Source organism: Podarcis gaigeae (assembly GCF_964106915.1).
Source record: "Podarcis gaigeae genome assembly, chromosome: 2".
NCBI lineage: Eukaryota > Metazoa > Chordata > Lepidosauria > Squamata > Lacertidae > Podarcis > Podarcis gaigeae.
In genome coordinates, this window is record NC_139679.1 from 105,521,142 (window position 1) to 105,548,381 (window position 27,240).

The 27,240-nt window shown below is 46.4% G+C and overlaps 1 protein-coding gene across 2 annotated transcripts; it reads right to left on the reverse strand.

Annotated features, from left to right (window-relative positions):
• Nucleotides 1–986: 986 nt before the first annotated feature.
• KCTD6 (potassium channel tetramerization domain containing 6) lies at nt 987–22,279 on the reverse strand. 2 transcript variants are annotated; one of them, XM_083725265.1, is made up of 4 exons: nt 22,128–22,209; nt 8,595–8,741; nt 8,296–8,403; nt 987–3,620 (listed from the first exon to the last, which is right to left on the reverse strand). In XM_083725265.1, exons 3-4 carry the CDS (start codon nt 8,320–8,322, stop codon nt 2,934–2,936), a joined length of 714 nt encoding a protein of 237 aa, XP_083581391.1. In that variant the 5' UTR covers nt 8,323–8,403; nt 8,595–8,741; nt 22,128–22,209; the 3' UTR covers nt 987–2,933. The 2 variants fall into 2 exon arrangements, with proteins under 2 accessions (XP_083581391.1, XP_083581390.1); XM_083725264.1 differs by lacking the exon at nt 8,595–8,741 and having other exon boundaries at nt 22,128–22,279.
• Between the last annotated feature and the right edge of the window lie 4,961 nt (nt 22,280–27,240).

The window sequence follows — 27,240 nt, forward strand, 5'->3', positions numbered from 1 at the left end:
TTTTAGTCTTGAGTTAAATTCTGCAGGCCTCCGTTGTCTTCAAATTCCACATTCCCCCTTCTTGCATTCTATCTTCTGGTATTATTTTATTTGGGAGAGTTTGGTAAAACGGCCAGCTAATACAGGTCCACTGAAAAAGCCTCTTACTTATCAAAGTCGTCTCACAAAATTAATGAGCCTATTTGTAGTAACCAGGCAGCTGTTGCAAAGCAGAGGGACAAGCGAGCTATTTCACTTTCGTAGTGAAATACATTAACAACCCTCTGCCACTATTCCAGCAACTCCTGCAGCCAAGCTGGTGCCAAATGTATTGCTCTGCTTTCCTTTGGACCACATCAGTGAGGACGAGAGGGCGGTCTTGTTGTCTGGGCAGCCCAAGACCTCCCTACATACTGCCCATTGTCATTTATCACCCACCCTCCACTCTAGAGAGCCAGTGTGGTGTAGTGGTTAAGAGCGATAGACTCGTAATCTGGTGAACCGGGTTCGCGTCTCCGCTCCTCCACATGCAGCTGCTGGGTGACCTTGGGCCAGTCACACATCTCTGAAGCCTCTCAGCCCCACTCACCTCACAGAGTGTTTGTTGTGGGGGAGGAAGGGAAAGGAGAATGTTAGCCGCTTTGAGACTCCTTCGGGTAGTGATAAAGCGGGATATCAAATCCAGACTCTTCTTCTTCTTCTTCTTCTTAGGTTCCAGAATGGGTTACAACACTTGAACACAATATTGAAAACAGCTGAGAACATAACCAATTTAAAAAAACCTCTTATACCTAAACTTTCCCGAAATTTTTAGCAAACTTGATTGAACTTTTTTGTGCTTTTACTGCTTTCATAAGGGCCGCTTAGATTTTTCTCTTTTTTTGGTCTTTAACTGAGCAAAAAATAAATAAGCAAACACTGTAGGGGAAAACACGCTGGCACAAGCCTCCTTTATCTGCCTGAGGCAGAAGCCTCCCTCCCTCTGACATCACTAAAGAAGCAAAAGCAAGACTTAATGACTTTTTAATTAAAAACCCTTCAGGTCGTTCGCAAGCAAGGTTGCAACAATTATTGAATGAATAGGTACGCACACGCACACAAACACACACACACACGAATGCCGTGTTCCAGAGCTGCTTTTGTGCAAGCTCTAAAACATGACCTTAAAAGCATCTTACGTTGTAATATTTATAATACTGTTTCTCTCACGTTTCTTGGCCTCGTGTATTTCATTGTATAAGGGAAATCCGGTTATATCTGTGTTACTACAAGCCCCATGCACAAACACAAAGCGAGAGAGACTGCTGCCATTGTACATTTCTAAATACCGTTTATCTGCATTCACGAGAAACAAGCTTTTTGTTTGTTTTAATGGCAGAGAAGGTCGGCTCCTGTGTTCTTAAGAGAACCCTCTGTTGTCCCGAGGGCTCATCTGGAGGCTGGGAGAGCAAAGGGTGTTCTGGCATCTATTAGCGCTAAGCAGACGCAGAACACAAGCGCTCAGATGGTATGACGTCATAAGCCTGTGAGGGGTAGGAAGGCTTCCTGAAAGATCCCCGAATGACGGGAGATCAGCAGTGGCGTTTGTGCATCTCCACAATGCAAATGGAACAGCAATACAATAAAATGCATATGAAACATACGTGCAGACTCGCTACTTCTTCCCCTTAACAAGCGAAATTGTAAAGCAAGATTTGTTTTTTTAACCCCATTTGGTAGGGCCTCAGAGGACCAGATCAAATTGTTTCAAGGGCTAGATCTGGCCTGCAGCGTGCCAGCTGGGCTTCTTTATTCTACGGGAAGATGCAATTTTTCACAATTATATTCCTCTCGCCCAGCCCAGCTGCCATGTTTAATATAGGTCCCTAAATCCTGACGAAGTTCACTGCAGCACTGTCATTATTTTGGTTGCTTAGAAAATTCCAACCAGTGATTCTAAAAAGTTTTCTTCCTTCATTTTCTTTTACTCCTATGCACCTTGGAATAATTTTGAGAGAGCAAAAAAACCCCACCAAATCTGTAATTTCCAATTTTTTTATTAGCTTCTTGCTGGCAAGCATTACACCTGGGAATAATACTGCACCAGGCATTTAAAAAAAGGGTTCTGCCACGGGGATTATTATTATTATTTCATTCCAAATCCAATGGAAATACTTCTAACTGTATTTTTATCGCCATAGGTAATATTTGGTTGCTTGTTTTATAATAGAAAGAAAGAGTTCTCATAACTGTAAAATTCTGTACTGCTGACAATAAAACCAGGGGCAGAAGAAGCCTGATGGTACCTCAATTATTTTCAATACTGCTTGCTTACCGGTTTATGAAAACTAGGTTAGATTACATGATGGTAGCTTTTCTCTTCCCAGCTGCACTTTAACAAATCTGGGTACAGCCCAGAGAGAACTTCTTCTACACAAACTTCTCTGTTTCTTATTCGTTTTGGTGTAGCTTACTCCATGAGTTAATTCACACTGGACTGGAGCCTCTGGAGTGGTTTGTAATAGCACTAGACGGATTAAACACAGGTTAAAAACCAGGAGACGATTTTTAGCACTTTACATTGTACTGTGTGAACAACACGGAAAACGTGTCCTAAATGTAATTATTTCACAGTCCTTCCAAAGATGCCCTCTTGCTTCATCCTTTGCGAAAATAAAAAAATAAAAGTTTATTTGATGGAACGAGCAGGCACATGCAAACATTTCCTCACGACATGACGGAAGATTAGAGGCCAGAGCATGCCCATCCTCCGGTCCTTAGGAATCCATAATAAATATTTAAAACAAATATATATATATATAATATCTATGTATATATGGAGAAAGAGAGAGATGCAGAGATTTTCTCCAATGTTGCTTTAAGTGGAAGCCAGTCTCCAGTCTCTTAATACCTTGTTCGGAGAAGCTGCTACATAGCTTCTGGACAGTAAACGAAGGGGGAAAGAAGGGGCGAAATCAGTCGTCCGTTTTCTGTGCCAGTCTACAGAAAGTCCAGTTATGTTCCACCGTATTTTCATTGGCTCGTTCACTCATGTGGTGGACCCTGGTGTTTCGGATGGTGAAGCCTTGCTTTGTGATGTACTCCATCAGGTGGACCCGAAGGGAGACTTCTTGGTGGTAATCGCAGGGCCCGAACGTGAAAGAAACTTGGCAGTCCCTCGTGTCCATCATATGCTTGTTCCACTTGGTGAAATAGTTGGAGATCCCTTCCAGCAACGAGTGGACCTTGGTCGTGATGGTCAGCTGCGTTATGATCACTGCCACCGGGTTGGAATATTTCGAGAGCTTGCGGGTGCTGGAGAGCTCAACCACTTCCTCAAAGGTATCCACGGGATACAGAGGTTTGGGCTCGTTAAGACACTGTATCAAAGGTTCGATCTGGTAGAAGTCCGCTTCTTTACGAAGAAGGTCGAATTCCTTGAAGTCCAGAGGCAGAGTCAGCTCTGACGTCCGTAAAAAGTTGAGGACGTACCGGAAAAGAGGCCCATCCCGGTCAATGAAGTAGTTGCCCTGGGAGTCCCTGGCGGTGCGGAAGTCTCCCCGGAACATGGCTCCCAGCATGGAATCGGGGTACCTCGTGAGCGTGGTGAGCGACGTCGTGTACAAATGTCCACCCACATTCAGAGTGACCGGCTCAGTCATCTGCGGAAGGGGAGAGGAAAAGTTTCAGAGCTCTCATATGAATACCCCATAAGTACCTTAAACAACCATTTAAAAAACCACTGCTTGTACAATCAAGCAAGCAAGCAATAAGAACTGCACTTTCCCCCTGTATGACTTAGCATGGGGCATTATTATCCAAAGTTAATTAGGGTATAGCCCAACTTGCGCTCACGGAAGGGGTTGTGATCCAGAAGAACAGAAATGGAGGGGAGTTTTCCTGATTTGCCCTTCCACCTGCAGCCATAGCTGTCAAATTACAGATTTGAAAATAAGGGACCAGCAGCCTCGAAAATAAGGGATCAGCAGCCAAAATGAGGGATTTTCCCAGCACACGTATGTTCGACTTCTGTGCCCCTCCGAGCCAAAGGCAGAAAGCCCAGCTAGCAGCCAAACGAAGCCTCAAGCGGTCGTTCCCACAGCACAGCAACCCAGCAAAGGGGATGCAGCAAGGAAAACCACCATCACCTCTCCGCTGGGAAGCGCTGAGCAAAGGCGAGTCCCCAGGCATCACAACCGATTTGATCAGTACAAGGCATGCAAGCTCCACCCCCCAGTCGTTCTTAGACTCCTTATTGGGTGAGCAACGCAGCCAAGCAACACAGTTGGAGCCTCCCTCCTCCCTGGCCGGCAGGGAGGGAGGGAGAGGAGCTGCTTCCTTTGAAACCTGGGAAATTTAAGGGACAACATCAATAAGGGACAGCAGCGGGACACGGCGCTGGGATAAGGGAGTTTCCCGCCAAATAAGGGACAGTTGACAGCTATGCCTGCAGCTCTCCCTCTTGCCACCTGCCGCCCTGTTCTGGAGGGTCCCTAGCTCAATTTTCAGGTGGCACAAGGAGGGAGCAGGGAAGAGGGGACAACCCCCCCCCTCTTGGCAGAGGCATCACTTAAATCAAAAGCCCCTTGTCTGGGCCCAAAGGCATCAACTGGATTCATCCCCTGATAAGGCAGAACAGTATTTATAATCTGCCTTTCAATTCCATCTGGAACACAACTGGACCATCCTCTGGGAAGCATTCATCTAGCCATATAATTAGCTGCTCTCTTGGGCCGAGGAACAATTGCCAACAGGTGACTGAACGCAGCCACCTATCAGTGGCGCAGCATCTGACTCACCCCGCATCACCCTGGCTCTGCATCCCGTTCTCACCTGGCCTGCCATTTCCTTTTGAGATCACAGTGCAGACCCTGCCGCTCATGCAGTTATTCTACTGTGCCGTCACCCCTGCACACAAGTGTCCCCACCTCTTGTCCAAAGAGGAGGGGAAGGTGGGCAACCAGGTGAAGGGAGGCGTGACTGCCTCTTTAGCCTTAATTTAGGTAAAGGGACCCCTGACCATTAGGTCCAGTTGTGACTGACTCTGGGGTTACGGCGCTCATCTCGCTTTATTGGCCGAGGGAGCCGGCGTACAGCTTCCGGGTCATGTGGCCAGCATGACTAAGCCGCTGCTGGCAAACCAGAGCAGCGCACGGAAACACCGTTTACCTTCCCACTGGAGTGGTACCTATTTATCTTCTTGCACTTTGAGGTGCTTTCAAACTGCTAGGTTGGCAGGAGCAGGGACCGAGCAACGGGAGTTCACCCCATCGTGGGGATTCGAACCGCCGACCTTCTGATCGGCAAATCCTAGGCTCTGTGGTTTAACCCACAGCGCCACCCGTGTCCCAGCCTTAATTTACAAAGCTGTAAAAAGTAAGAGGTGCAAAAAAGGTACCTGCAACCCAGGGTCAGTCGCAAACCACTGTTCCCTGTGGCACTCCTGGCACACACACCACATTGGTTTGCACCCAATGTTAGCTCTACTCAGAGCACAGCCATTGAAATCCATGGCTATGGATAGCTTAGGCTCATTCATTTCAATTGGTCTACTATTAACCCCACTGGGCTTTATACAATTATGGTACCCCCCTGGAGGCTGCACTAATTGGCTCCATGCGGCCAATTTCACCCAAGAATGAGCTCACTTAGGCACCCCGTGTGCCTTTGTCCACAATGCTGCACAACTCTTTTGGATATTTTTTTGTGGCAGTGTGTCTGGAAGGGAGGGAACCTGCTTAGCCTTTACAGTGTAGCCCAGCAGGCTACAGAGTCTGAATTCAAGCACAATGCCTCTCCCTACCCCTTGCTGTACGCACATTCAACATATACTAGGCAGAAATAGCTCAGCCAAACAAAAAAGAAACCAATGCCGAGAGGACCTGCGGCACCAGATTTGAGTAAGGATCTCTTTTAGGTCGAAATAAAAGAGCGACATAACAAATGAACTGCTGAAATGAAGAGCCAATTAGGAGAAATGCGTGATTTGCCCAGAGAAGTCCCCCAGGACGAGTCAATAGAAATAGCAAAATAAGGCTCCTTTAAAATATTATACTGAAGCTGGAGATAAAACTAAACATCAATGACTTCTTGACCACTGCACTGGAAAAAAACAAGGCAGATTCACTTCTGGGCTAGGTGGCAGGTTCATGAGCGACGAGTGCTTTTGAGTCAAGGTGAGATGCTCATCTAATTCTTCCGTTGCCTGCGGGATGGTTTTTAGAAAAGGATGCTTGGCATTAGGAGATTCACCTGTGCAGGCCTTATTAATTGGGATTTCAGCTGTTCTTGTGCATTAGGAGCTATTGACGGATACTGCCCATTCTTTCAAAGGAAAAGAGGAAGAGGTGGAAACTTTCTCAGATATGAATATAGTCTCTAGGATGGAGGCAAAGGACACCTGGGGTTTGCAGTATCCTGCCCACCCCCCTGCACAAACCAGGATCTTTCTACCCACCACCAACTGCCCTGTGTGAAAGACCCTGATGACCTAATATAACATTATGTTTTGTTTTGAAATGTAAATGTTACTTATAAACAGCCTTGGGAAGCTTTGTACCCTGAAAGGCAAAATTTAAGTACAGTTGTTACCTTGGTTTTTAAACAGCTTAGTTCTCAAAAGTTTTGGCTCCTGAACATCATAAACCCGGAAGTGATAGTTCCAGTTTGCAAACTATTTTTGGAAGCTGAATGTCCAACGGGGCTTCCGATTGGCTGCAGGAGCTTCCATTTAGTATGACCAGGTCCAGCTTGTTAGAAAGACGCAATAGGCACAGACCTGCATAATTACATCCCTTGTCTTTTGAGAATCTGGTGGGTATAAGATGGTTTTCTTCCACGATGGGTGGCGAGTTGTGGAAGTGTGCATATAGTGCTTCGTCAGACTGGCCAATTCTGGCATTAAGATCACCAGCCACTAGCACTGAGGCTGCAGGGGTTTGAATCAACAAACCATCAATGTATGTTTCCAGCCCATGCCAGGTGTTTTTAATCAGCTGCTTGCCTCTTTGGGGGGGAAGATATACATTAATCAATAGCAGGGTGAAGAATCTACTTTTCACTAATAAGGCCATAGCCAGGTGTTTCAGTGTCTCTAACTTTACTAAGGACGCCTTCAACCTTGTAGATATTAAAATGCCTAGGCCACCCTTGACTCTCCCCCCTTTAGTGCTTGGGGATCCTGTGAGGGACATTGAGGAAAAGCCGTTAACTTCTAGGTCCCCTGTGAGCCATGTCTCCTGTAAAAATATTATGTCGTAGCCTTGGATAAATTTAGCAAAGGATGGATCAGCTGCCTTTTTTGCCATCCTGCGATATTCCATGATAAAAAGCTAAGCTTGGCTTTACCAAGATCTACTCCTTGTCAATTATCTTCCAAGGTACTGTTGGAGTTTACCATTCTACGTGGCAGCCGACTATCAACCTTACATGGAGAGCTGCCCAGGTGTTCTATGGTGTCAGATGGTAAATGTAGACACTGGGCCTTTGCTATGCAAGGCCTCCTCCTGGGGGTACTCTACCAGGTTGTAGCCTAATTCTGCTTCATCTAAATATCCCATTTTGGACCAGAAGCTCTCCAGGCTTCAGGCAGCTATCCGCAAGTCTTGCAAGCCTGGCCGCCTGCAGCCCAAAAGCTCGGGGGACAGCGGGGAGGCGCAGCGCCGCCACCCCGTTATTTCCCGACCTGATCTGGAGGCTCACGGGGGGGGGGAGAAGCAAGCTTGCTTCTCCCCCCCCCCCCCGCCAGCCCCACAAGCTCGCGGGATAGCGGGGCAAGCCGCTGCCCCACGGAGGCTAGAGAGGCTGTCCCTGAAGGCAGAAGAGGGAGACAGAGCGCTCCGTCTCCCTCTTCTAGCTTGGGGATGGCTGCGCAAACCTGGGGGGGGGGGGAATAAAAAATTTTCCTTGATTTCCCCTCCAAAAAACTAGGTGCGTCCTATGGGCTGGTGCGTCCTACAGGGCGAAAAATATGGTAACTGTCAGGGGTCCTTTACCTTTAATCTTACTTTAAGGAGCCATTTGGCGCCTAGCTTATATTATCTGAGTTCCTAACACTGCTTAAAAACCTCTAATGAATGTGATCTTCAGACTGGAAGAAGGTTCTCCACCCTCGCTTGCAGCTGACAGAGGAAATCTACTGGCCAAATCTTTGGTTGTAGGTCTGTAGCCAACAACACATACAGGGTATTACGACTGGAAGAAATGGAGCATTTGCATGGGGCCAGCTGTCTGGTAAAGGAGCACAGGAGGGCAGATTTAAACACATGTGCACAGCAGACACACACAGAACCCCTGGGAGAATCTGCCATACCCCCACAGCCCCGCCGGCATACTTACTATATATCCCCAGTCTCCATTATCCATCTGTTCCAATGCGCGAGCTGCGTGAGCCTGGATTTATTGGAAGTCTTTTGAAAGTTTATGCAATTCACGGCTTATTCCTCCCTGGTGGGGGTGGGAGAAAGGAAAAAAGCAGAGCAGATTGTGAGCACTTTCAAGATGGAGATGAGCAAGAACAAGAGAGCGGTGTTTCTACCCCTTCAAAAGGCAGGCTCTTTGCCTGAGCCTCCGATTCCAGCTACAAAGAAACTCAAGTACAATCACCTGCAAAAAAAAATTACCTTCCCGCCACTGACCTTCTTGCATCCTTTGCAGGTGTAGAGAGCCGCTGAGCCTCGCAGGGGAAAAAAAGATAATCATTATGCAGCCGCCTGAGTTAAAATAATGAGCACTTGATCTCTGAAGGTGATCCACACTTTTAAAAAATGGTCCGCATATTTTATCTGGGAGAAAGGAGACGGTTTTCAAAGGTTACCCTATACAAACATATGCCAAGGGAATCCTTCGCTCTGGATATGTGAATCAATGACATGGATGTACCTCACAATCCACCTGCCCCAAGCTTGGGTCTCCAGCTGTTTTTGGACTACAACTCCCATCATCCCTAGCTAGCAGGACCAGGGGGTCAGAGATGATGGGAATTGTAGTCCAAAACCAGTTGGAGACCCATGTTTGGGAAACCCTGATCTAGATGTTTTGGACTACAACAACCATCATGCCCAGCCAGCACGGACAATGGTCAGGGATTGAAGTGAGGCAACCCAGCCGGATGGATAGGGTATAAATAATAAAATTATTATTATGTAAGTCCAGCAACATCTGAAAGGTTCCAGGATGGGGGAGGGTTTGCCATTAACCCATGTGTGTCCTGTACAGGAGCTCATCAAAGTAAGGAAACTGGAAATGAGCCAACACTGAAAATCAAACAGCAATAGCCACAGCCATGGGCTAGACACAAAACAACACATAACCATTAGCCAATAAGCTTCAAAAACTTTTATTATTTATTACCACCCAGACTTCGCCAGCAGGTCCCAGGGCCGATTACAACCATTAAGAAAGGAGAATTAAAAAGTTAAAACATAAATTATGTTCACAGTAACAGGGTGAGGTGCTGAAAACACACATCTCAGGGATCAGAGGCCAGGATAAAGTCTTCAGCATTCTCCAAAAGCTGTACAGTGGTACCCCGGCTTACAGACGCTTCAGGTTACAGACGCTTCAGGTTACAGACTCCGCTAACCCAGAAATAGTACGTTGGGTTAAGAACTTTACCTCAGGATGAGAACGGAAATCGTGTGCTGGTGGCACGGCAGCAGCGGGAGGCCCCATTAGCTAAAGTGGTACCTCAGGTTAAGAACAGTTTCAGGTTAAGAATGGACATCCAGAACGAATTAAGTACTTAACCCGAGGTACCACTGTACAGAGAAAAACCACACACACTGCCATGGGAAGGGGGCCTTCCGCAACTTAGGGGCTGCCACAGAGAATGCCCACTTGCCAAGCCACCTACCCACACAGTTTCTGAGGGTGGTGGAACAACCATGAGGGCCTCCTTTGCTGATCTTAACACCCAGCCCAAGCTTTGTATTTGAGGCAAATTGATAGTCCACTCCCACCGATTTGGCATTAAAAACATTTTTTTCAATCTGATCTCTTCCTACTCTCTAGTCATGCAGCAAAGATTAAAAAAAACAACAACACAACAATACCACGGTTTTGTCCTTGGAGCCTTTCGTAACTATGGGGAGCTCAGAACCGGAAAAGCATTTGCTCTTCAGCTTCAACGGACGGCAAACTGGGATCCTTGCAAGTGCTGTGGAAGAATGCGGCTTCCAGTACAACTGCTCTCAGCTTCTTTGAAAGGTCTGTGATCTCACAGGAACGGCTAACTACAAACTGGTCCAAACAGCGACCCACATTTCCACACGCAAGCACGAACTCTCCACAGTAAAAACAAAACAAAACAAAACAATGCAAGGCTTGGCTGAAAACAGCAGTGCTGCTGCCGCCCTCTGCAAAAATCCATCTCGTTAGTTGGAACAATATTTCTTTCCAGCTTTGAAATAACTGGCTCACCATTATTTCATAGGCAGATAGGTTTGGGGGGGGGGCAAGAGAGAGAGAGAGAAAATGGAAGCAGCTAAAATAGGGGCAGTTGTCCATTTTCGGCCAGAGGAGCACACACAAAACACACACAATACACTCTCCTCTAGAGAATCTGTGTGAATCAGTTAAGAGAAAAGTAATTGGCCCCTCTCTACTCATCAAACGATTGATCTGACGACTGGTGATTTGCATCCTCATCACAGAACTGTATCTACTTTTAAAACCCCCCCTTTTTTTGCTGCCACCCATATTGGGGGTGCCAGGGAAGACCAGAAAATAAATGTTCGGAAGGGGGGGGGTCTCCAGATCAGACCGGGGCTAAGCCACCCCAAGCTAAGACTAACATCACAAAATGGCATTCCGGCGTAGCTTTGCCCACAATCTGTGTGACATATTCAAATCGGACCATGCCATTGGTCGTACCTACGTAGGACTGAAAACACGCAGAAGTTGTGTCAACATCAGAAAATGTTTATTTTATTTATTTAACAAAACACGTACAGTGGTACCTTGGGTTACATTCGCTTCAGGTTACAGACTCCGCTAACCCAGAAATAGTACCTCGGGTTAAGAACTTTGCTTCAGGATGAGAACAGAAATCGTGTTCCACTGGCACGGCGGCAGCAGGAGGCCCCGTTAGCTAAAGTGGTGCTTCAGGTTAAGAACAGTTTCAGGTTAAGAACGGACCTCCGGAACAAATAAAGTACTTAACCCAAGGTACCACTGTATACCACTTCACCATAAATAAAACCTCTAAGTGGTTGGCTGTTTTTATATCCTATCTAGGCTTGGTAGGCTTGCCTAAAGGAAAAGGTTTTCAGTAGTACAGTCATATCCTGGAAGTCGAACGGAATCCGTTCCGGAAGTCCATTCGACTTCCAAAACGTTCGGAAACCAAGCGCGGCTTCTGATTGGCTGCTGGAAGGTCCTGCAGCCAATCAGAACCTGTGGAAACCACGTCGGACTTCCGGGTTCCAAAGAACGCTCGCAAACCGGAACAATCACTTCCAGCTTTGCAGTCTTTGGGAGCCAAAACGTTTGAGTCGTAAGGCGTTCGTCAACCAAGATACAACTGTGTAGTGAAGGCAACTGACTGATGTCAACTCCTTGATTAATTTGTCACAGCCAGACTCTCCTCTAGATTTGGGAATTGAGTTTCCAGTCTGTTAACCAGGCAAGTGCAGATGCCTTGGTTCCTCAGTTCCTTAAAAGAGTTCTGAGGCTTAAGCAACACACGGACTCCCAACCCTGTGTGACTGAGAACCCGGACCATGCAAGGTTGCATATTATAAGATCACCTGGTATGTTCAGAGAGGGGCTCCCAGCTGTATCCGTACCTTCAGACCTGAGAGCAACTGTTTTTTAGAAAGCTAAAGGGGGAGCAAACATAAGGGTGTGGAGCTAATGGATTTCACAGAGAGATCTCCATCTTCGCCCACCGTAATCCAAGCACCTTGTCTTTAAAGTCTACCAGTACCTGTAAGAATCTATTATTCCTCTTTTTCCCACTAAGACCTCACGTTGAGAAGGAGGTGGAGGGAGGAAACAGCTTGAAGGTTTAAGCAAGCTTTTTATCCAAAGCCATGTTTTCTGAGGTCCGTATAGTTCCATATAGTTAAAGCCATGGTTTCCCTAGTAGTGACGTATGGAAGTGAGAGCTGGACCATAAAGAAGGCTGATCGCCGAAGAAATGATGCTTTTGAGTTATGGTGCTGGAGGAGACTCTTGAGAGTCCCATGGACTGCAAGAAGATCAAACCTATCCATTCTTAAGGAAATCAGCCCCGAGTGCTCACTGGAAGGACAGATCCTGAAGCTGAGGCTCCAATACTTTGGCCACCTCATGAGAAGAGAAGACTCCCTGGAAAAGACCCTGATGTTGGGAAAGATGGAGGGCACAAGGAGAAGGGGACGACAAAGGACGAGATGGTTGGATAGTGTTCTAGAAGCTACCAGCATGAGTCTGACCAAACTGCGGGAGGCAGTGGAGGACAGAAGTGCCTGGTCCATGGGGTCACGAAGAGTCGGACACGACTAAACGACTAAACAACGTTTTCTCAGAACACAGCTTATGGCGAAACCATCAACTGTGGGAAACAAAACTGAAAGTTTTTGATGAATTCACTGCAGGTGAAAGTTTACTGCAGGCAAGAGGGGGAGATAAATAACTATCCCATTGGAAATTAACCACAGTCAGATGTTGCGGGCATTTTTCTCCAGTCTCCGAAGCGCAGTGACACCCAATGGATGTCCGTCTCTTGCTTTGAGAAAGGAAGAGTAGTAAGTCAATCGGCATCAACCAGCTCAGCTTTTGTGACCAATTTCCATTCCCTTTATTGACCCCGTAGGCCTTAAAAGATGCCTAAATCACTGCTCTTTGCAGGGGAAGGAAGATTTACATCTTCTTGTCTCCTCCGCAGGCGAAAGAGACAGCATTTGATCGCCAGCCTGCTGCGTAACACCAGAATGAATAATTTATCAAAGCAATTAGTTCAGGCAAGCCTCTTCCCATCCTTTGCACGGGCAAAAAGGAGGCGCAGACAGCAGATGCCTCATTGATTTGGTGTAGGTTTCAGGACCGCTAACAATCTAGAAATCTGGTTAGAAAACGTTAACACTTCAAGGCTATCGCATGCAGTTAGAACATCACCTTTTCTTTTTTTAAACAAGCTGACTCCGTCAAACAACTTTAGCCTGGAAACTGTAGGGCTGTATTTCGATGGAACCACAAAACACGCACCCTGATTTATTTCATGCGTCCGAGCGTGTAAGCTTTCTGGGGGCAACAATAGGAGGCTCGGCCATTGTCCTCTATGTTTCCTTGCAAGAAATAACAGGATGGCAATTCCCAGGGCAGAAGAGCAGGAACAGAGAAGCTGGTGCAAACTGGGGCAATATTACGGCACGCACAAAACTCAGAAGCAAAGTGAGCGTCCCAAGCGTGGCTGGAAAGATCTCAGGTGCCTCAAAAAGCAACGCTGTGGCACCTAAAACATTAGACATCTTTCCCTACCCATGTCCAGGTTTGGCTTCATAGATCCTGATGCTGGATCCTATTTTATTTATTTTTTAATTGCAACTAGAGATAATTTTTCCTGCTCTGACCATGGCAGCACCTTCGGTCGCCTCACCAACCTACACAGCTCTTCAACCAGGTTCATTTTTTAAAATGCTGATGACCAGATGTTATATGTTCTATAGTAGAGATGTCCAACCTGTCGACCGCGATGAACAGGTTGATCCCCGGACAATCTCGGGCTCCCTCTCAATCGACGTTGGTGATAAGCAAGTCTGCGAGTGAAAGCCCCCGCCCCCACGGCCGCGGCTCTGTTCCCCCAAAGGTCAAGAACTTTCTCTTTTTTTTAATAGAATATTTATTAGGATTTTTTATAATAATACAATAAAAATAAAAGAGAAAAAAATAACAGAAATACAAATACAAAAAAAAAATACAGAATAAAAATAATTAAAAACACACACACAGATTTTCCATTACTTATTTTCCTTTAGCTTGTTTCCCGGACCTCCTCATACCTCCCTTTTTTGTATTCCACTTCAAATTGTTGGTTCAGCAGATCCTTACCCTTAAATTTTTACCTATTTCAAACCCTTTTTTCGTATTCTCTTAACGCATTACAGCTGGAAACCACTTAATTTCTATCCAACATCATCCTAACATTCATTAATTTTACAATATTTCTGTAAGTAATCTTTAAATTTCTTCCAATCTTCTTCCGCCGACTCTTCTCCCTGGTCCCGGATTCTGCCAGTCATTTCTGCCAATCCCATATAGTCCATCACCCAAAGGTCAAGAACTTTCATCTTTCCCCTCTCTCCCTAAAAAAAGCTCAACAACCTTGGCTTGGTCCCCCCCTAAAAAAAGGTGAAACAACTTTGGCTTCCCACCCCCTTCATGGGTAGATCACTTCCAGAATTTTTATACTGGGAGTAGATCACAGTCTCTTGTGTGTTGGACATGCCTGTTCTATAGAAATGGCTTGTTATTATTATTATTATTAGTAGTAGTAGTAGTAGTAGTAGTAGTACTGCTTTTATTTTACTATTTTCAGAAAGTTGTGCTCACTTTGCTCAGTGGGCAAAATAAGATTATCCAGGAACAGGATGAATATCTACTACTTTCTTTTTTTCTTTTTTTTTACTACCCCTAACAGCAACCCTGAAAACAAAGCCACAAAACCGGGATTGGGGGGGTCACTGCCTTCCTGCCCCAGGATCAAATGTTTCTCCTGCTTCCCAAGGGGTCCACCGATTTTGATGGCAGCGGGTGAGGGGCGAGAAATGTAAATCAAGCACAGTGCTAGGGGTACAAATTGTCCTCTTCCTGATCATCGGATTGATTATCTGATGCGAGAGAACGATGACCCCACAGATCTACGCAGATCAGCTGGGGGGGGGGGGGGAGACGAACTGTGTGCTTTTGTGCATGACAGCGTATGGAGGACCAGCTATTTGCAATGCACAGATGGCCTGAAATTGGGGGGGGGGGGGAAGAGAGAGAGAGAGAGAGAGAGAGCGCATGTAGATTGTGAAAAGCCTGAATCTGGCATTACATGCTTGCCAAGCAAGTATCCCACTCTGGACACAGGACGCTGTAGAGGTGCACGGAGAATACTGCAAGCATGGAAATTGCCATGGGGGAAAAAGCCTTACTGCTCCCCAAAGCAACCAGCGTACCTATACCCAACCCTAAAAGGAAGGAGGGAAGATGAGTCCTGGAAGATGGAGATACGGCTGGTCAATCCTGACCAGCTGTCGACTAAAGAATTTTAAGCTCGCGTCTAGAAATCTGAGCTGGTGCTTCGCTTTGTTTTCAAAGGGAAAGGTTGGAGGATACATGGGTAAGCTTAGCAATGGTATTATGCCTATGCAACGATCCCCTAAAGTGATACCTATGTGGTTTTCATTACACAAGGCCCAGCTTGTGTAAATGTCAGCTAATGATTCACACGCCGCTGCAAAACCTTTCGACAGGATAAAAAAGAATGAAAAGAGAATTAGAGTGATCAGTTCTGTTAGTTACAGAGATAGAGCACAGCATTATACTGAGTCAAACCACTGGTCCACCCAGCCCAGGGGTAGGGAACCTGTGAACTTCCGGGTGTAGCACAGCTACAGCTGTATCATCAACCTCTGAGAGTTGCAGTTCAGCAACATCCAGCTCACGGTCTTTTACCTAAGATCCTTTTAACTGGTGGCACCAGAGGCTGAGCCTAAGAAAAAGCCATGTGTCCTAACACTGTGTGTGTGGGCTGCTCCCAAATTATTGCAACTGGCTGATGTTCTACCCGTGTGAACAACTACTCAGAGGTAAAGGTAAAGGGACCCCTGACCATTAGGTCCAGTCGTGGACGACTCTGGAGTTGCAGTGCTCATCTCGCTTTATTGGCCGAGGGAGCCGGTGTACAGCTTCCAGGTCATGTGGCCAGCATGACGAAGCCGCTTCTGGTGAACCAGAACAGCGCAGGGAAACGCCGTTTACCTTCCCGCCAGAGCAGTACCTATTTATCTACTTGCACTTGGATGTGCTTTTAAACTGCTAGGTTGGCAGGAGCTGGGACTGAGCAACGGGAGCTCACCCCGTCACGGGGATTTAAACCGCCGACCTTCTGATCGGCAAGCCCTAGGCTCTGTGGTTTAACCCACAGCGCCACCCGCGTCCCACTCAGAGGTACCTTGGCTTTTTAAAACCTTGAAGATTTTACAGACAATACAAAAATTGGAATTTGAAAGGGCTTTAAAAAAATTAACTAAAAAAGAGGCTGTAATTTTCCTCGCACAACTCCATGCTGTCAGTCTTTCAAGCTGTTTGCAGAATGACAATGGCATCCCATTATACTAAGATCCCTGCCTCTGGCACCAATATATTTTATATATGTAACAGATGGAGTATGTGTCCTAGCTCCAAGGAGAACTACAGCGGCATTTCTGCTGAATCTCCCTGTCTGAAACATGTAAAGAATTGGGCATGAGCATTTTTGTTTTTAAAGGAAAGGAAAATGTTCAGAAAAATTAGAGTTACAAAGGAACCTAGGCAGCATAAGAAGTCAGAAAGCATTTAAAATACAGCAACAAAATGATACCATTTAATGAGCGGTCTTTAAATGCAAGTTTTTCAATGACCCACCACTTGGCTATTTAGAACTACAGTACAGCCTCCACTTACTATCATAATCCGTTCCGGAGGCCTGTCTGCTGGGCAAAACCGGTTGCTACTAGAGGCGCCATTGTGCGTGTGCGCATTCGGCGATGGCGCACTTCTGTGCATGTGTAGAGGCGGCAGCCACTTGTGCACATGCGCAGATGGCAGAAGCCGCTTCTGTGCATGTGCGAATCGCGGCAAACCCAGTGTTTACTTCTGGGTTTGCTGCGGTCACAACTTGGAACGTCCGCGAGAAGAGGCGGATGTAAGTCGAGGTTCCACTGTACTCTAGTATTGATTATTTTTAAGCAAATGCCCTCGACTTGTTTACCTCTTTATGGTGATAACCACTGTACTACAATCTCATCCCGTTTCAGACTGATGGGCTGCGTTGGTGTTTTCACAAACAGCTGGAAGGGTAGCTACTTTCCCTGCATAGTTTTCTCCCTTCTGTCCCAGGCTGAACATCAGTTAGGGCTGGTTTTCAACTTTATGATATTATCACCAGCTAAACATTGCGATATACTGATGTATCACAATGTCTGAAATAAGGATGGAGCTATGTAGAGGCACTGGCTGGCTTCATGGTTTTTCCCACATTCTGAATTTTTTCATAGTGTACACACACACCCACAAAATTCACAATATGTTGCTATGTCGAAAACTATGAAACTGACATCACAATATGGACTTTGAACAGGTTATATCGATATATTGCCCTGTCCTACTGAGTATGTGGGCAGGGTTCACATATTACTCAAGTGGTATTCAGCTAAGTTTTACTCATTACTGAAAGTAATGAACCTAGCTTAGGCATGGAGGAGGATGATTAGAATTTATATACCTCCCTAAACCCACAGGATGCTTTAGCTGAGATTCCTGCATTGCAGGGGGTTGGACTAGATAACCCTTGGGTCCCTTCCAAACTGAAGATTCTATTACTGTGGTACCTCAGGTTAAGTACTTAATTCGTTCCGGAGGTCTGTTCTTAACCTGAAACCGTTCTTAATCTGAAGCACCACTTTAGCTAATGGGGCCTCCCGCTGCCACCGCGCTGCTGGAGCACGATTTCTGTTTTCATCCTGAAGCAAAGTTCTTAACCTGAGGTAATATTTCTGGGTTAGCAGAGTCTGTAACCTGAAGCGTATGTAACCTGAAGCGTATGTAACCCAAGGTACCACTGTATTCTATGTTCATTAACTTCAGTGCAATCCTATACTTACCCGGGACTTACTTCCAACTTAAACGTATACAGTCTTGCGCTGCAAGTGGGTCTTACCCTGTTCCACAAGGGTTCTTTAAAAACAAAAGCCACATTCCCATCTACCCACCAAAACAGGGAAAGCTTGAAATGTTCAGAATTCCACAGACTCAGGCCATATGCTGGCATTTGCATCATGATACTACTATGTAGACCAGGGGTCAGCAAACTTTTCCGCTGTCAGGCCGGATCACCCGCACGCAGGAGCGCGTGGGGTGGGCACACTCGCGGGAGCGTGTGCACCCGTGCGCATGCGCACAAACCCACCGCTCTTTCCCCTCTGGCTTTTGGAGCCATAGCGGGGGAGGAGGCGGCGTCTGTGGCTTCCTATTGGCTGCAGGAGCTTCCTGGATATGGCCTGATACGGCTGAGCTTCTTGGATACTTCCTGGATACGGCCTAAGGGGGTTGTTAAGCCAGCCAGGGGCCGGTTTAACGACCCTCTCAGGCCGTATCCAGCCCGCAGACCATAGTTTGCCAACCCCTGATGTAGACCATCTGAAGACTCTCTCTCATGAATGGAGGATGAGAAGCTGCAGCGTTTTGTGGACGGTGCCTTGCACCTCCCAAATGCTATGGGGTCTGATTTACTAGCCATTGCCGTCCACCACGGCTAAGCCAACATGGTGCCTTCCAGATGTCTTTGGACTCTAACTTCCAACAGCCCATGTCAGCTTGGACAATGGTCAGGGATGATGCAAGCTGTAGTCCACCTGGAGGATGCCGCTTTGATTACCCAAATATATAAATAGGTAGAACTAATTTGGTGGCTAAATAGAAAATCCACCTGCTGTCTAATGCAGCAGGTATCTGTCCATCACAACATATATGGGCACAAGCTTAACATGAGTCAACAGTGTGATAGATTAGCAAAAATAAGCTAATGCTATTCTAGGCTGCATCAAGAGAAGTCTAGTGTCTCGATCAAGGGAAGTCAATAGTCTTGCTCTATTCTGCCTTGGTCAAACCACACTTGGGAGTATTGTGTCCAGTTCTGGGCAGCACAATTTAAGAAGGATACTGACAAACTAGAACATGTGAAGAGGAAGGCAACCAAGATGATCAAAGGTCTGGAAACCAGGCCTTATGAGGAATGGTTGAAGGAGCTGGGTACGTTTAGCCTGAAAAAGAGGAATGTGCTAACCACCTTCAAATATCTAAGGGCTGTCGCATGGAGGATGGAGCAAGCTTGGCTTTTTTCCTGCCCTGGAAGCTGGGACCCAAACCAATGGATTCAAGTACAATAAAGGAGATGTTGACTAAACATCAGGAAGAGTTGTCTGACAGTGGAACGGTCTCCCTCTGGAGGTGGTGGACTCTCCATCCTTGGAGGATTTTAAGCAGAGGTTGGATGGCCACCTGTCATGTATGATCTAGTTGAGATTCCTGCATTTCAAAGGCTTGGACTAGATGTCCCTCGGGGTCCCTTCCAACTCTGCAATTCTATGAATCAACAAATATCCTACTACGGAGTAAGCAGGGCTGCAAAGCTGATAATTTGGCTAATGAAGACAAAGACAGAGGGACCCCCCTTAGTTAAGCAGGACCTAGAACAGGTATGGGCAAACTCAGCCCTCCAGATGTTTTTGGGACTACAACTCCCATCATCCCTAGCTAACAGGACCAGTGGTCAGGGATGATGGGAATTGTAGTCCCAAAACATCTGGAGGGCCGAGTTTGCCCATGCCTGACCAAGAACATTTACAGCTTAGAAGGAAAGTACCAGTATCTTGAACTGGACTGCAGGAAAATGTCACGTATGATCTAGCTGAGATTCCTGCATTGCGAAACAGTTTTTTCTTACCTCTGAAAGCTTTTGCTACTCACCTGGTTCCCAAAGACCAGCTTTCCATTCTTGTCAGCATTTCTTTAATATACCCCTTAACCCTTCATCAGGACATACCCTCCAAATTCTGATGGCGGGGCTACCTAAGTGCAACGGAACCCACTAACCTAATTAATACTTTCTATTGCTGTCTCCATGGGAAGTGTGAGCACAACCAACAACATGATGCATCTGCTTTTCACACAGGGAATAAGGCTATCCATGGATACCAGCTAGCCCTGAAGGCTGCATAAAAGCTTCCAGTGTTGAAAGCAGGATGCCTCTGAACAGTTGTTGCTGGTGAGCACAAGTAAAAAGAACGTGTTGCTGTGCTTATGTCTTTGCAGGGTTCCCATAGGTATCTGGTTGGCCACTGTGAGAACAAGGCCATCAAATTATCAGTTATTTGGCTTATTATAATTCACACCCCAGGCTGCCACAGGCCTCAAAATCTTGGTCTGTTTCTTGATTGGAAGCGGTCTTTTTTTGACAGCAGTTCCCCCTGTGGAAATATGTGACCATGTGCAAAGCAGACTGACTGGCACTGGACTTCTGCTTATACGAAACAATGCATCTGAGCTAGCTAAACCAAATTCCAAGAACCAAAAGTGACATGGTTGCCATAGGTTATAATCCAGGAGGACCTGATTTGGTTAAAGCTGGTGCACATGTTGATTATTTCACTAACAGCAGAAGGGCACCGCACAATTACAGAACAGAAAGTGAAAGATATATACAGTAGAAGAGTATTTGCAGCCCTGGATCGTGGGTGGATTACTGGCAAGGATGAAAACACATTGTGCCGGAACCAGCAAAAGACCAAACAAGAAACCCTATTAAAAAATTCCTCCCCACCCTTCAATCTAAATAAGGATTCTCTTCACCTTCATTTCCAAACACTACTACCTTCAGAAGGGAAAAGCCATAGAGCCACAACACAGAGAGGCTATTACTTGGATTCCCCAATGGGCTGGCAGAATCATCCTACTGAATTTAAAAAATGAAAACAGCACAGGGACCCTTCTTCAACACATGCTTTCCTCCACCTTTCAGGGGAATAAGGTAAAGGTAAAGGTACCCCTGCCCGTACGGGCCAGTCTTGACAGACTCTGGGGTTGTGCGCCCATCTCACTCAAGAGGCCAGGGGCCAGCGCTGTCCGAAGACACTTCCGGGTCACGTGGCCAGCGTGACATCGCTGCTCTGGTGAGCCAGAGCCGCACACGGAAACGCTGTTTACCTTCCCGCTAGTAAGCGGTCCCTATTTATCTACTTGCACCCGGAGGTGCTTTCGAACTGCTAGGTTGGCAGGCGCTGGGACCGAGCAGCGGGAGCGCACCCCGCCGCAGGGATTCGAACCGCCGACCTTTCGATCGGCAAGTCCTAGGCGCTGAGGCTTTAACCCACAGCGCCACCTGCGTCCCTAGCCTTCAGGGGAATAACCCCACCAAAAAACAGAGGTCCTGGCTATGCTTCAAACTGTCACACATAATACCAGGAATTCCATCTTCCTACAGAAACTACAGAAGGATCCAAGAATCCTGGCAGCACACACATTAAAACAAAAAACAGGTAATTCTGGAAATGATCCATCCTTCAAAGCCAACACACACAGAGAACTTTAGGTATTTTGCACTCTAATCCCAAGCATGTTCAGTGGGACTAATTTCCCGGTAAGTGTAATTAGGATTGCAGCCTTAATGACATAATTCACATGCGCCTGCAAAAACAAAAAAACTTGAAATAAAACAAAGTCCAATATCCAGACTCTGTACCATGAGATCGCTAACCCAGAAAAGTATGCCCATGTTACCCATTAGCATGTACTGTACTGCAATAGCCGAGAGGATCACTCTTTAACCGCTGTTCACTCTTTAACCGCCGTTCCCGAGAGAAGGATGGCCGTGTAATATTTATGTGGTAGCTGCCCAATGTGGAATGATCCAGTATGGCTCTTCGGACACATCCTGATTACTCCCTTAATAAGAAGCCAGGCATCCTGACAAATTTCTAAACACACACACACACACACACACACACACCAGGTGTCCTGCTTTCACTCATCTTTCCCTCCTGAAAATGGACCCTGCCTCCTCTCCTGAAAAGGGACCCAGGCGTCCTGCCTGCCTCTTCTCCTGAAAAGGGACCCGGGTGTCCTGTTTTCACTCTCCTTTCCCTCCTGAAAAGGGACCCTGCCGCATTTCCTGAAAAGGGACCCAAGCATCCTGCCAGTTTACATATCCTGCTGATGCTCCTCTCCTGAACAGGAACCCAGGAGTCCGGGCTGCATCTCCCACCCCTCCTTTGTAAGAAGCCCGGGCGTTCCGGTCTTCCTCCCTCCTCCCCTTCGCCGCCGCCGCGACGAGGAAGCCAGGCGTCCCGAGGGTGCAACAACCGCGGCGCAGCCGTCCCCTGGGCAGCCCTCCCGGCGGTGTCTTCCCGCCATTTTATGATGCCCCGACCTCCGCCGCTACTCACTCGGGAACAGGCGCGCCTCGGGGAAGCTCCCTCCGTCTCTCGGCTTGTCGCGCGCGCTCTGCGCTGCTCCCGGGCCGGCGGCGTCGCTGGCTCCTCCCCGGCGCCGGCGCCGCCTCCTCCTCCTGCAGGGCCTGCCTTTCTCCGCGAGGCCTCGTGCAAGGGGCAGGGGGAAGCCTTCCTAAGGGAAGGGCTGGAGAGGAAAAGGAGGAGCGGAGTCTGGCGAGGCCTAGGCTGGAGGAGAGGCAGTCTCTCCGAAGCGAGCCAAGAGCGAACTATCCCCATCCTCCCAAGCATATTGATTCGGATGCAAGCCCTGCCGAGTTCAGTGCATGCATGGAGGACCGGAGCTTTAGAGATGAAGAGAGTGCCGTTATGATTATTATTATTATTACTACTATTATTGTTGATGCTATATATTTGTTTATATCCAGTGCTTTAAAAAAAAAAAAAAGGTGCTGGTACTCCCATGCTTTTGGGAGTGCTAGTATTGCGTATCCTTGAGTACCCCCAGAAAAAAGCACTATTATTACCCTGCTCTGACCCTAAACCTCTGCTGCCTTGCAGGATACAGTGGTACCTCGGGTTACATACGCTTCAGGTTACATACGCTTCAGGTTACAGACTCTGCTAACCCAGAAATAGTGCTTCGGGTTAAGAACTTTTCTTCAGGATGAGAACAGAAATCGTGCTCCGGTGGCGCGGCAGCAGTAGGAGGCCCCATTAGCTAAAGTGGTGCTTCAGCTATGCACAGATACAGATATATTTAAACCACCAGGATTCTTGAAGTAACCTTTAATACTAAATCATACACTGCAATCTCATAGTGGGACACCCTTTCCAAAACAAAAGATTCTCTCTTTTGCCACATCTACAGTGGTACCTCAGGTTAGAGACGCTTCAGGTTACAGACTCTGCTAACCCAGAAATAGTACCTCGGGTTAAGAACTTTGCTTCAGGATGAGAACAGAAATCGTGCTCCGGTGGCGCGGCAGCAGTAGGAGGCCCCATAGGTTAAAGTGGTGCTTCAGGTTAAGAACAGTTTCAGGTTAAGAACATACCTCCGGAACGAATTAAGTACTTAACCTGAGGTACAACTGTATAGTAAAGGTAAAGGTACCCCTGCCCGTACGGGCCAGTCTTGACAGACTCTGGGGTTGTGCGCCCATCTCACTTAAGAGGCCAGGGGCCAGCGCTGTCCGGAGACACTTCCGGGTCACGTGGCCAGCGTGACATCGCTGCTCTGGCGAGCCAGAGCCGCACACGGAAACGCCGTTTACCTTCCCGCTGGTAAGCGGTCCCTATTTATCTACTTGCAACCGGAGGTGCTTTCGAACTGCTAGGTTGGCAGGCGCTGGGACCGAGCAGCGGGAGCGCACCCCGCTGCAGGGATTTGAACCGCAGACCTTTCGATCGGCAAGTCCTAGGCACTGAGGCTTTAACCCACAGCGCCACCTGCGTCCCCACAACTGTATAGTACTTTGTAATAATTTTATTTGTACCCCACCCCGTATGACTGGGTTGCCCAGGCGGCTTCTTCGGGAGATGAAAAGGCTAAGTAGTATATCTGGAATTGGATGGCGCTTTGTACACCTCCTTCCAGCGACTCCCGATACCGAGCTGGTGCCAAATGTATTGCTCTTCTTTGCTTTGGACCACATCAGTGTGGCCAAGAAGGGGGTCTTTTTCTGGGCAGCCCAGAACCTCCATACACACTGCCCAGGCTTGTATCCCAGGGAGGTCACTTTGGTGTTGCTAAAGCAGTGGTTTGAATCCACACACCCAGACAGATAATAATAATAATTTATTATTTATACCCCACCCATCTGGCTGAGTTTCCCCAGCCACTCTGGGCGGCTCCCAATTGAGTTTTAAAAACAATACAGCATGGATGGATGTTAACAACAAATTATACCTAGCCTTTTCCCCCAGCTTGCAAAAAAAGGGGGGGACATTAAAAAAAACTGAACATTGATGGAATTAAAATTATATACCTTTACAAATTTATTAAAGCCATACCATAAATTACATAAAAGCAGCATGGCACCAGTCCTTTCATTAAAAGCAGTCAGTTTCTGTTGGAACGAGAAAGTATTCACCTGCAGGCAGAAGGACAAGGAGGGAGCCAGTCTTAACTTCTAAGCCTTTCATTCCTCTGGCTCATCCTTCACATTTTTGAGAATAAATATCTGTGATAGGGCTGCTCATAACGCTTGAATAGACATTAGGGGCTTAAATGCAAGGGTTGGGAACCTTTAGCACTCCAGCTATTGCTGAACTACAACTCCCATCAACCCCAGTAAGCTAGGCCAATGGGCAAGGATGGTGGGAGCTGTAGTTCAGCAGCATTCTGGTGGGCAGTCTTGGGTGGACAATGGAGGAGTGCACCTTTGGGGGTAAAGTCAAACCATTGGAGAGTTACAGCGCCCCCTGTGGCTGGTAGAGACCAATACAGCAGAGACATGTTGTGTTGCAGGTGGGGCAAATGAAGGTGTCCGGTTGTGCTGTTGCAGGTGTACCATGGCGTTTCTTCTTTCTGCGCTCCTCCCAGCGGTCATTCCTCCTTCTGGTCACTGCTGGTCAGCAACATTGTTGTTGATTTCTTAATCAGAGGGCCAAAGATTCTCCCACCTTTGGGCCACTGATTTAATTCTGAGGCTGAAATTCTATCCACACTTAACCTGGGAGTAGGCTTACCCTCTGAATAGATGTATATATGATTGCACAGCAAGGCCCTAATCTTTAGACATACCCATCTGAATACTTTATCCTGCCCTCCTTCCAAGGAGCTCAGTGCAGTGTACAAGATCCTCTCGCCACCCATTAAGCCCCTAACAATGCTGAGACCTAGCTTGGGATGAGAGATAAGAGACTGGCCCAATATCACCCACTGAGCTTCAGGGCTGAGTAGGAATTTGAAGCTTAGGCCCTCTGGCCCTGATTTGGAATGTTAACCATTTTGTCAAACAGGCTCTGCATTGATTTGTAATAACCCAGATGTAACTAACAGTATATATTTCCACAAGTGGGAGAGATGGAAAGCAGGCCTCATTCCATCAGTTTTGCTGAAAGTCCAGTTCCTTACCCCTGAACCATGCAAGCTTGTCGTTATAAAAACAATTACTTAAGGATTGCCTGAGTATGATTTTCTCTCCCTATTCCTTTCCCCTTTTGTGTAATGGGGATTTTTTTTTTATTGGTTGTAAGCCTGTGGGCAAGGACTGTCTTGTTTGAGTTGGTTGTATGTGACCCACTGCGATAACTTTTTCCCCCTCTTTTTTTTTGCTAAGGAATAGAGGACAAATGCTCTAAATAAATAAATAGCTGACTCTGCCACAAATTGGCAATGTGCCCCGCTCCAGCCCGGGGGCGGGGGGAATGGAGAAAAGTAGATCCTACAAGCCTTCAATCTGCCTTGCCTACCGGTATTTTATGCCACTAGAATGTAACCATTTTCAAATACACAGTGAGTGGCATCTATAATTTTAGTTAACATGTGAGTTTATATTTAGCTAATAACCTCTCCAATAAGGTCATTGCAATTTGCTCTTCGAGTATTACGTGTTCACAATATGTACAAATTGCACTTGACTATTAGCTGTGCTAATGAACCCACTTAGAATAATCTAATCATTAGCTATTTGCATGCCTTAAAAAAAAGTTATTTCAGCTGCTTTCCTCTTCCTTTCCTTTCCCTTTTCAAGCCAAATTCAAAAGATAAAAATGAAGTCACTGCTCCTTTCGACTGGATAATGCAAAATTCTAACATACATTTGCAAGAAAGTAAGTAAGAAAGAAAGAGCGCCAACCAGCCATCCTCAAGATTGACCCACTCTGTTATTTAAGCTCATGATAATTTATTGGGTCTCACAGTAAACTCTTATAGAAAAAGGGTTAGGCATTAAGTCCTATGATGTGTTTTTCATTCAGTTGCTTCAAAACGTAATAACTACATTTTCACTGTCTGAAAGCTCTCTTGTTCTGGCATCTTAATTGGTGCTCAGATTTATCTTTCTGCAAAGGTCCACAGCCCACACGAATGCATTTTTACACAGAAGTAAGTCCCCTGTGTTTAGTTGGAGTTAGTCCCAAATGGCTGTGCACATGATTGCAGCAAGCTTTCTTCTGTGCCTAAAGAGGAACTACTTGAGAATGTGAGGGTGTCACTCTGAACAGACAGCATAAGATGGTTCCTGGTGTAAGAGGTCACCAAGAAACAGCCCAGCAGAGAGCCTGCCACAAACCGGAGAGGCCTTTTGAATTGATAGGTACATGAATGATGCACCCTGATGTAATGTTAACAGTCTGCAAGATAGTTCTGCTCAGAAACCTATGTTAGTTACAAGTATTCAGTTTTTCAAATCTTCTACATTGTTGTTGACTCTTTGTATGGTTGCATTTTTTAATTTATGAATAGTCTCTTGTGGATTCCCATGGAACATCCTGTTTCCCCCCATTAGATTCCTTTAATGAGTATTTTGAAAGGTATTTTTTAAATGTGGGGTTTCTGGTTTAGAAAAAAATCAAAGACAGAAAACTGGGCTGGTTTGGCTTCTTTAGTAGTTGATGCTGTTTTCTAGCAACACCACTGATTGCTTGAAAATAACAATAGAATGTGGGTTCTGTCGAAATAGTGTAGTTTAACACATCATTCCCATCTTACTTAGTTGTAATGTTGTCCTTGGAAGTAGACACTCCAAAGTGTTTTTCTGGAACAGGGTTTATTGCCTTGAACAGGTAGTTTATGGGTGTGAGGGTGTTAATAAAAGTATAATACAGAGGCCATTTCAGTTCTGAAATATGTATCATTCTGTCATTCTCAAGTGTAAACCACTCTGATCTTCAGATGAAGGGCAGTACTGTACAGAAATCTCATAAATAATAATACTAAAATATCTCTAACACATTCAGCTGTTTTACCAAGGGGTTGTTGGGTCTGGTTTTGTTCCGTTCCAGCTTTTGGCTTGTACCCTGTCCCATTCAAAGAGCCTGCTGGATCAGACCAAAGGCCTGGATCAGACCAAAGGCCTTCATCCAACACCCTGTTCTTACAGTGACTAACCAGTTGTCTATGGGGAAACCCACAGCAGGACACAAGCACCTTCTTCTACAGCAA

What these genes read in the sequence shown, in the direction of transcription:
- KCTD6 (XM_083725264.1), bottom strand. Translation starts at nt 8,322, where the DNA reads ATGGATAATGGAGACTGGGGATATATA. An exon ending in ATGGAGACTGGGGATATATA is followed by an intron (nt 3,621 to 8,295) that starts GTAAGTATGCCG and finishes CCCCTTCCGCAG; the next exon opens with ATGACTGAGCCGGTCACTCT.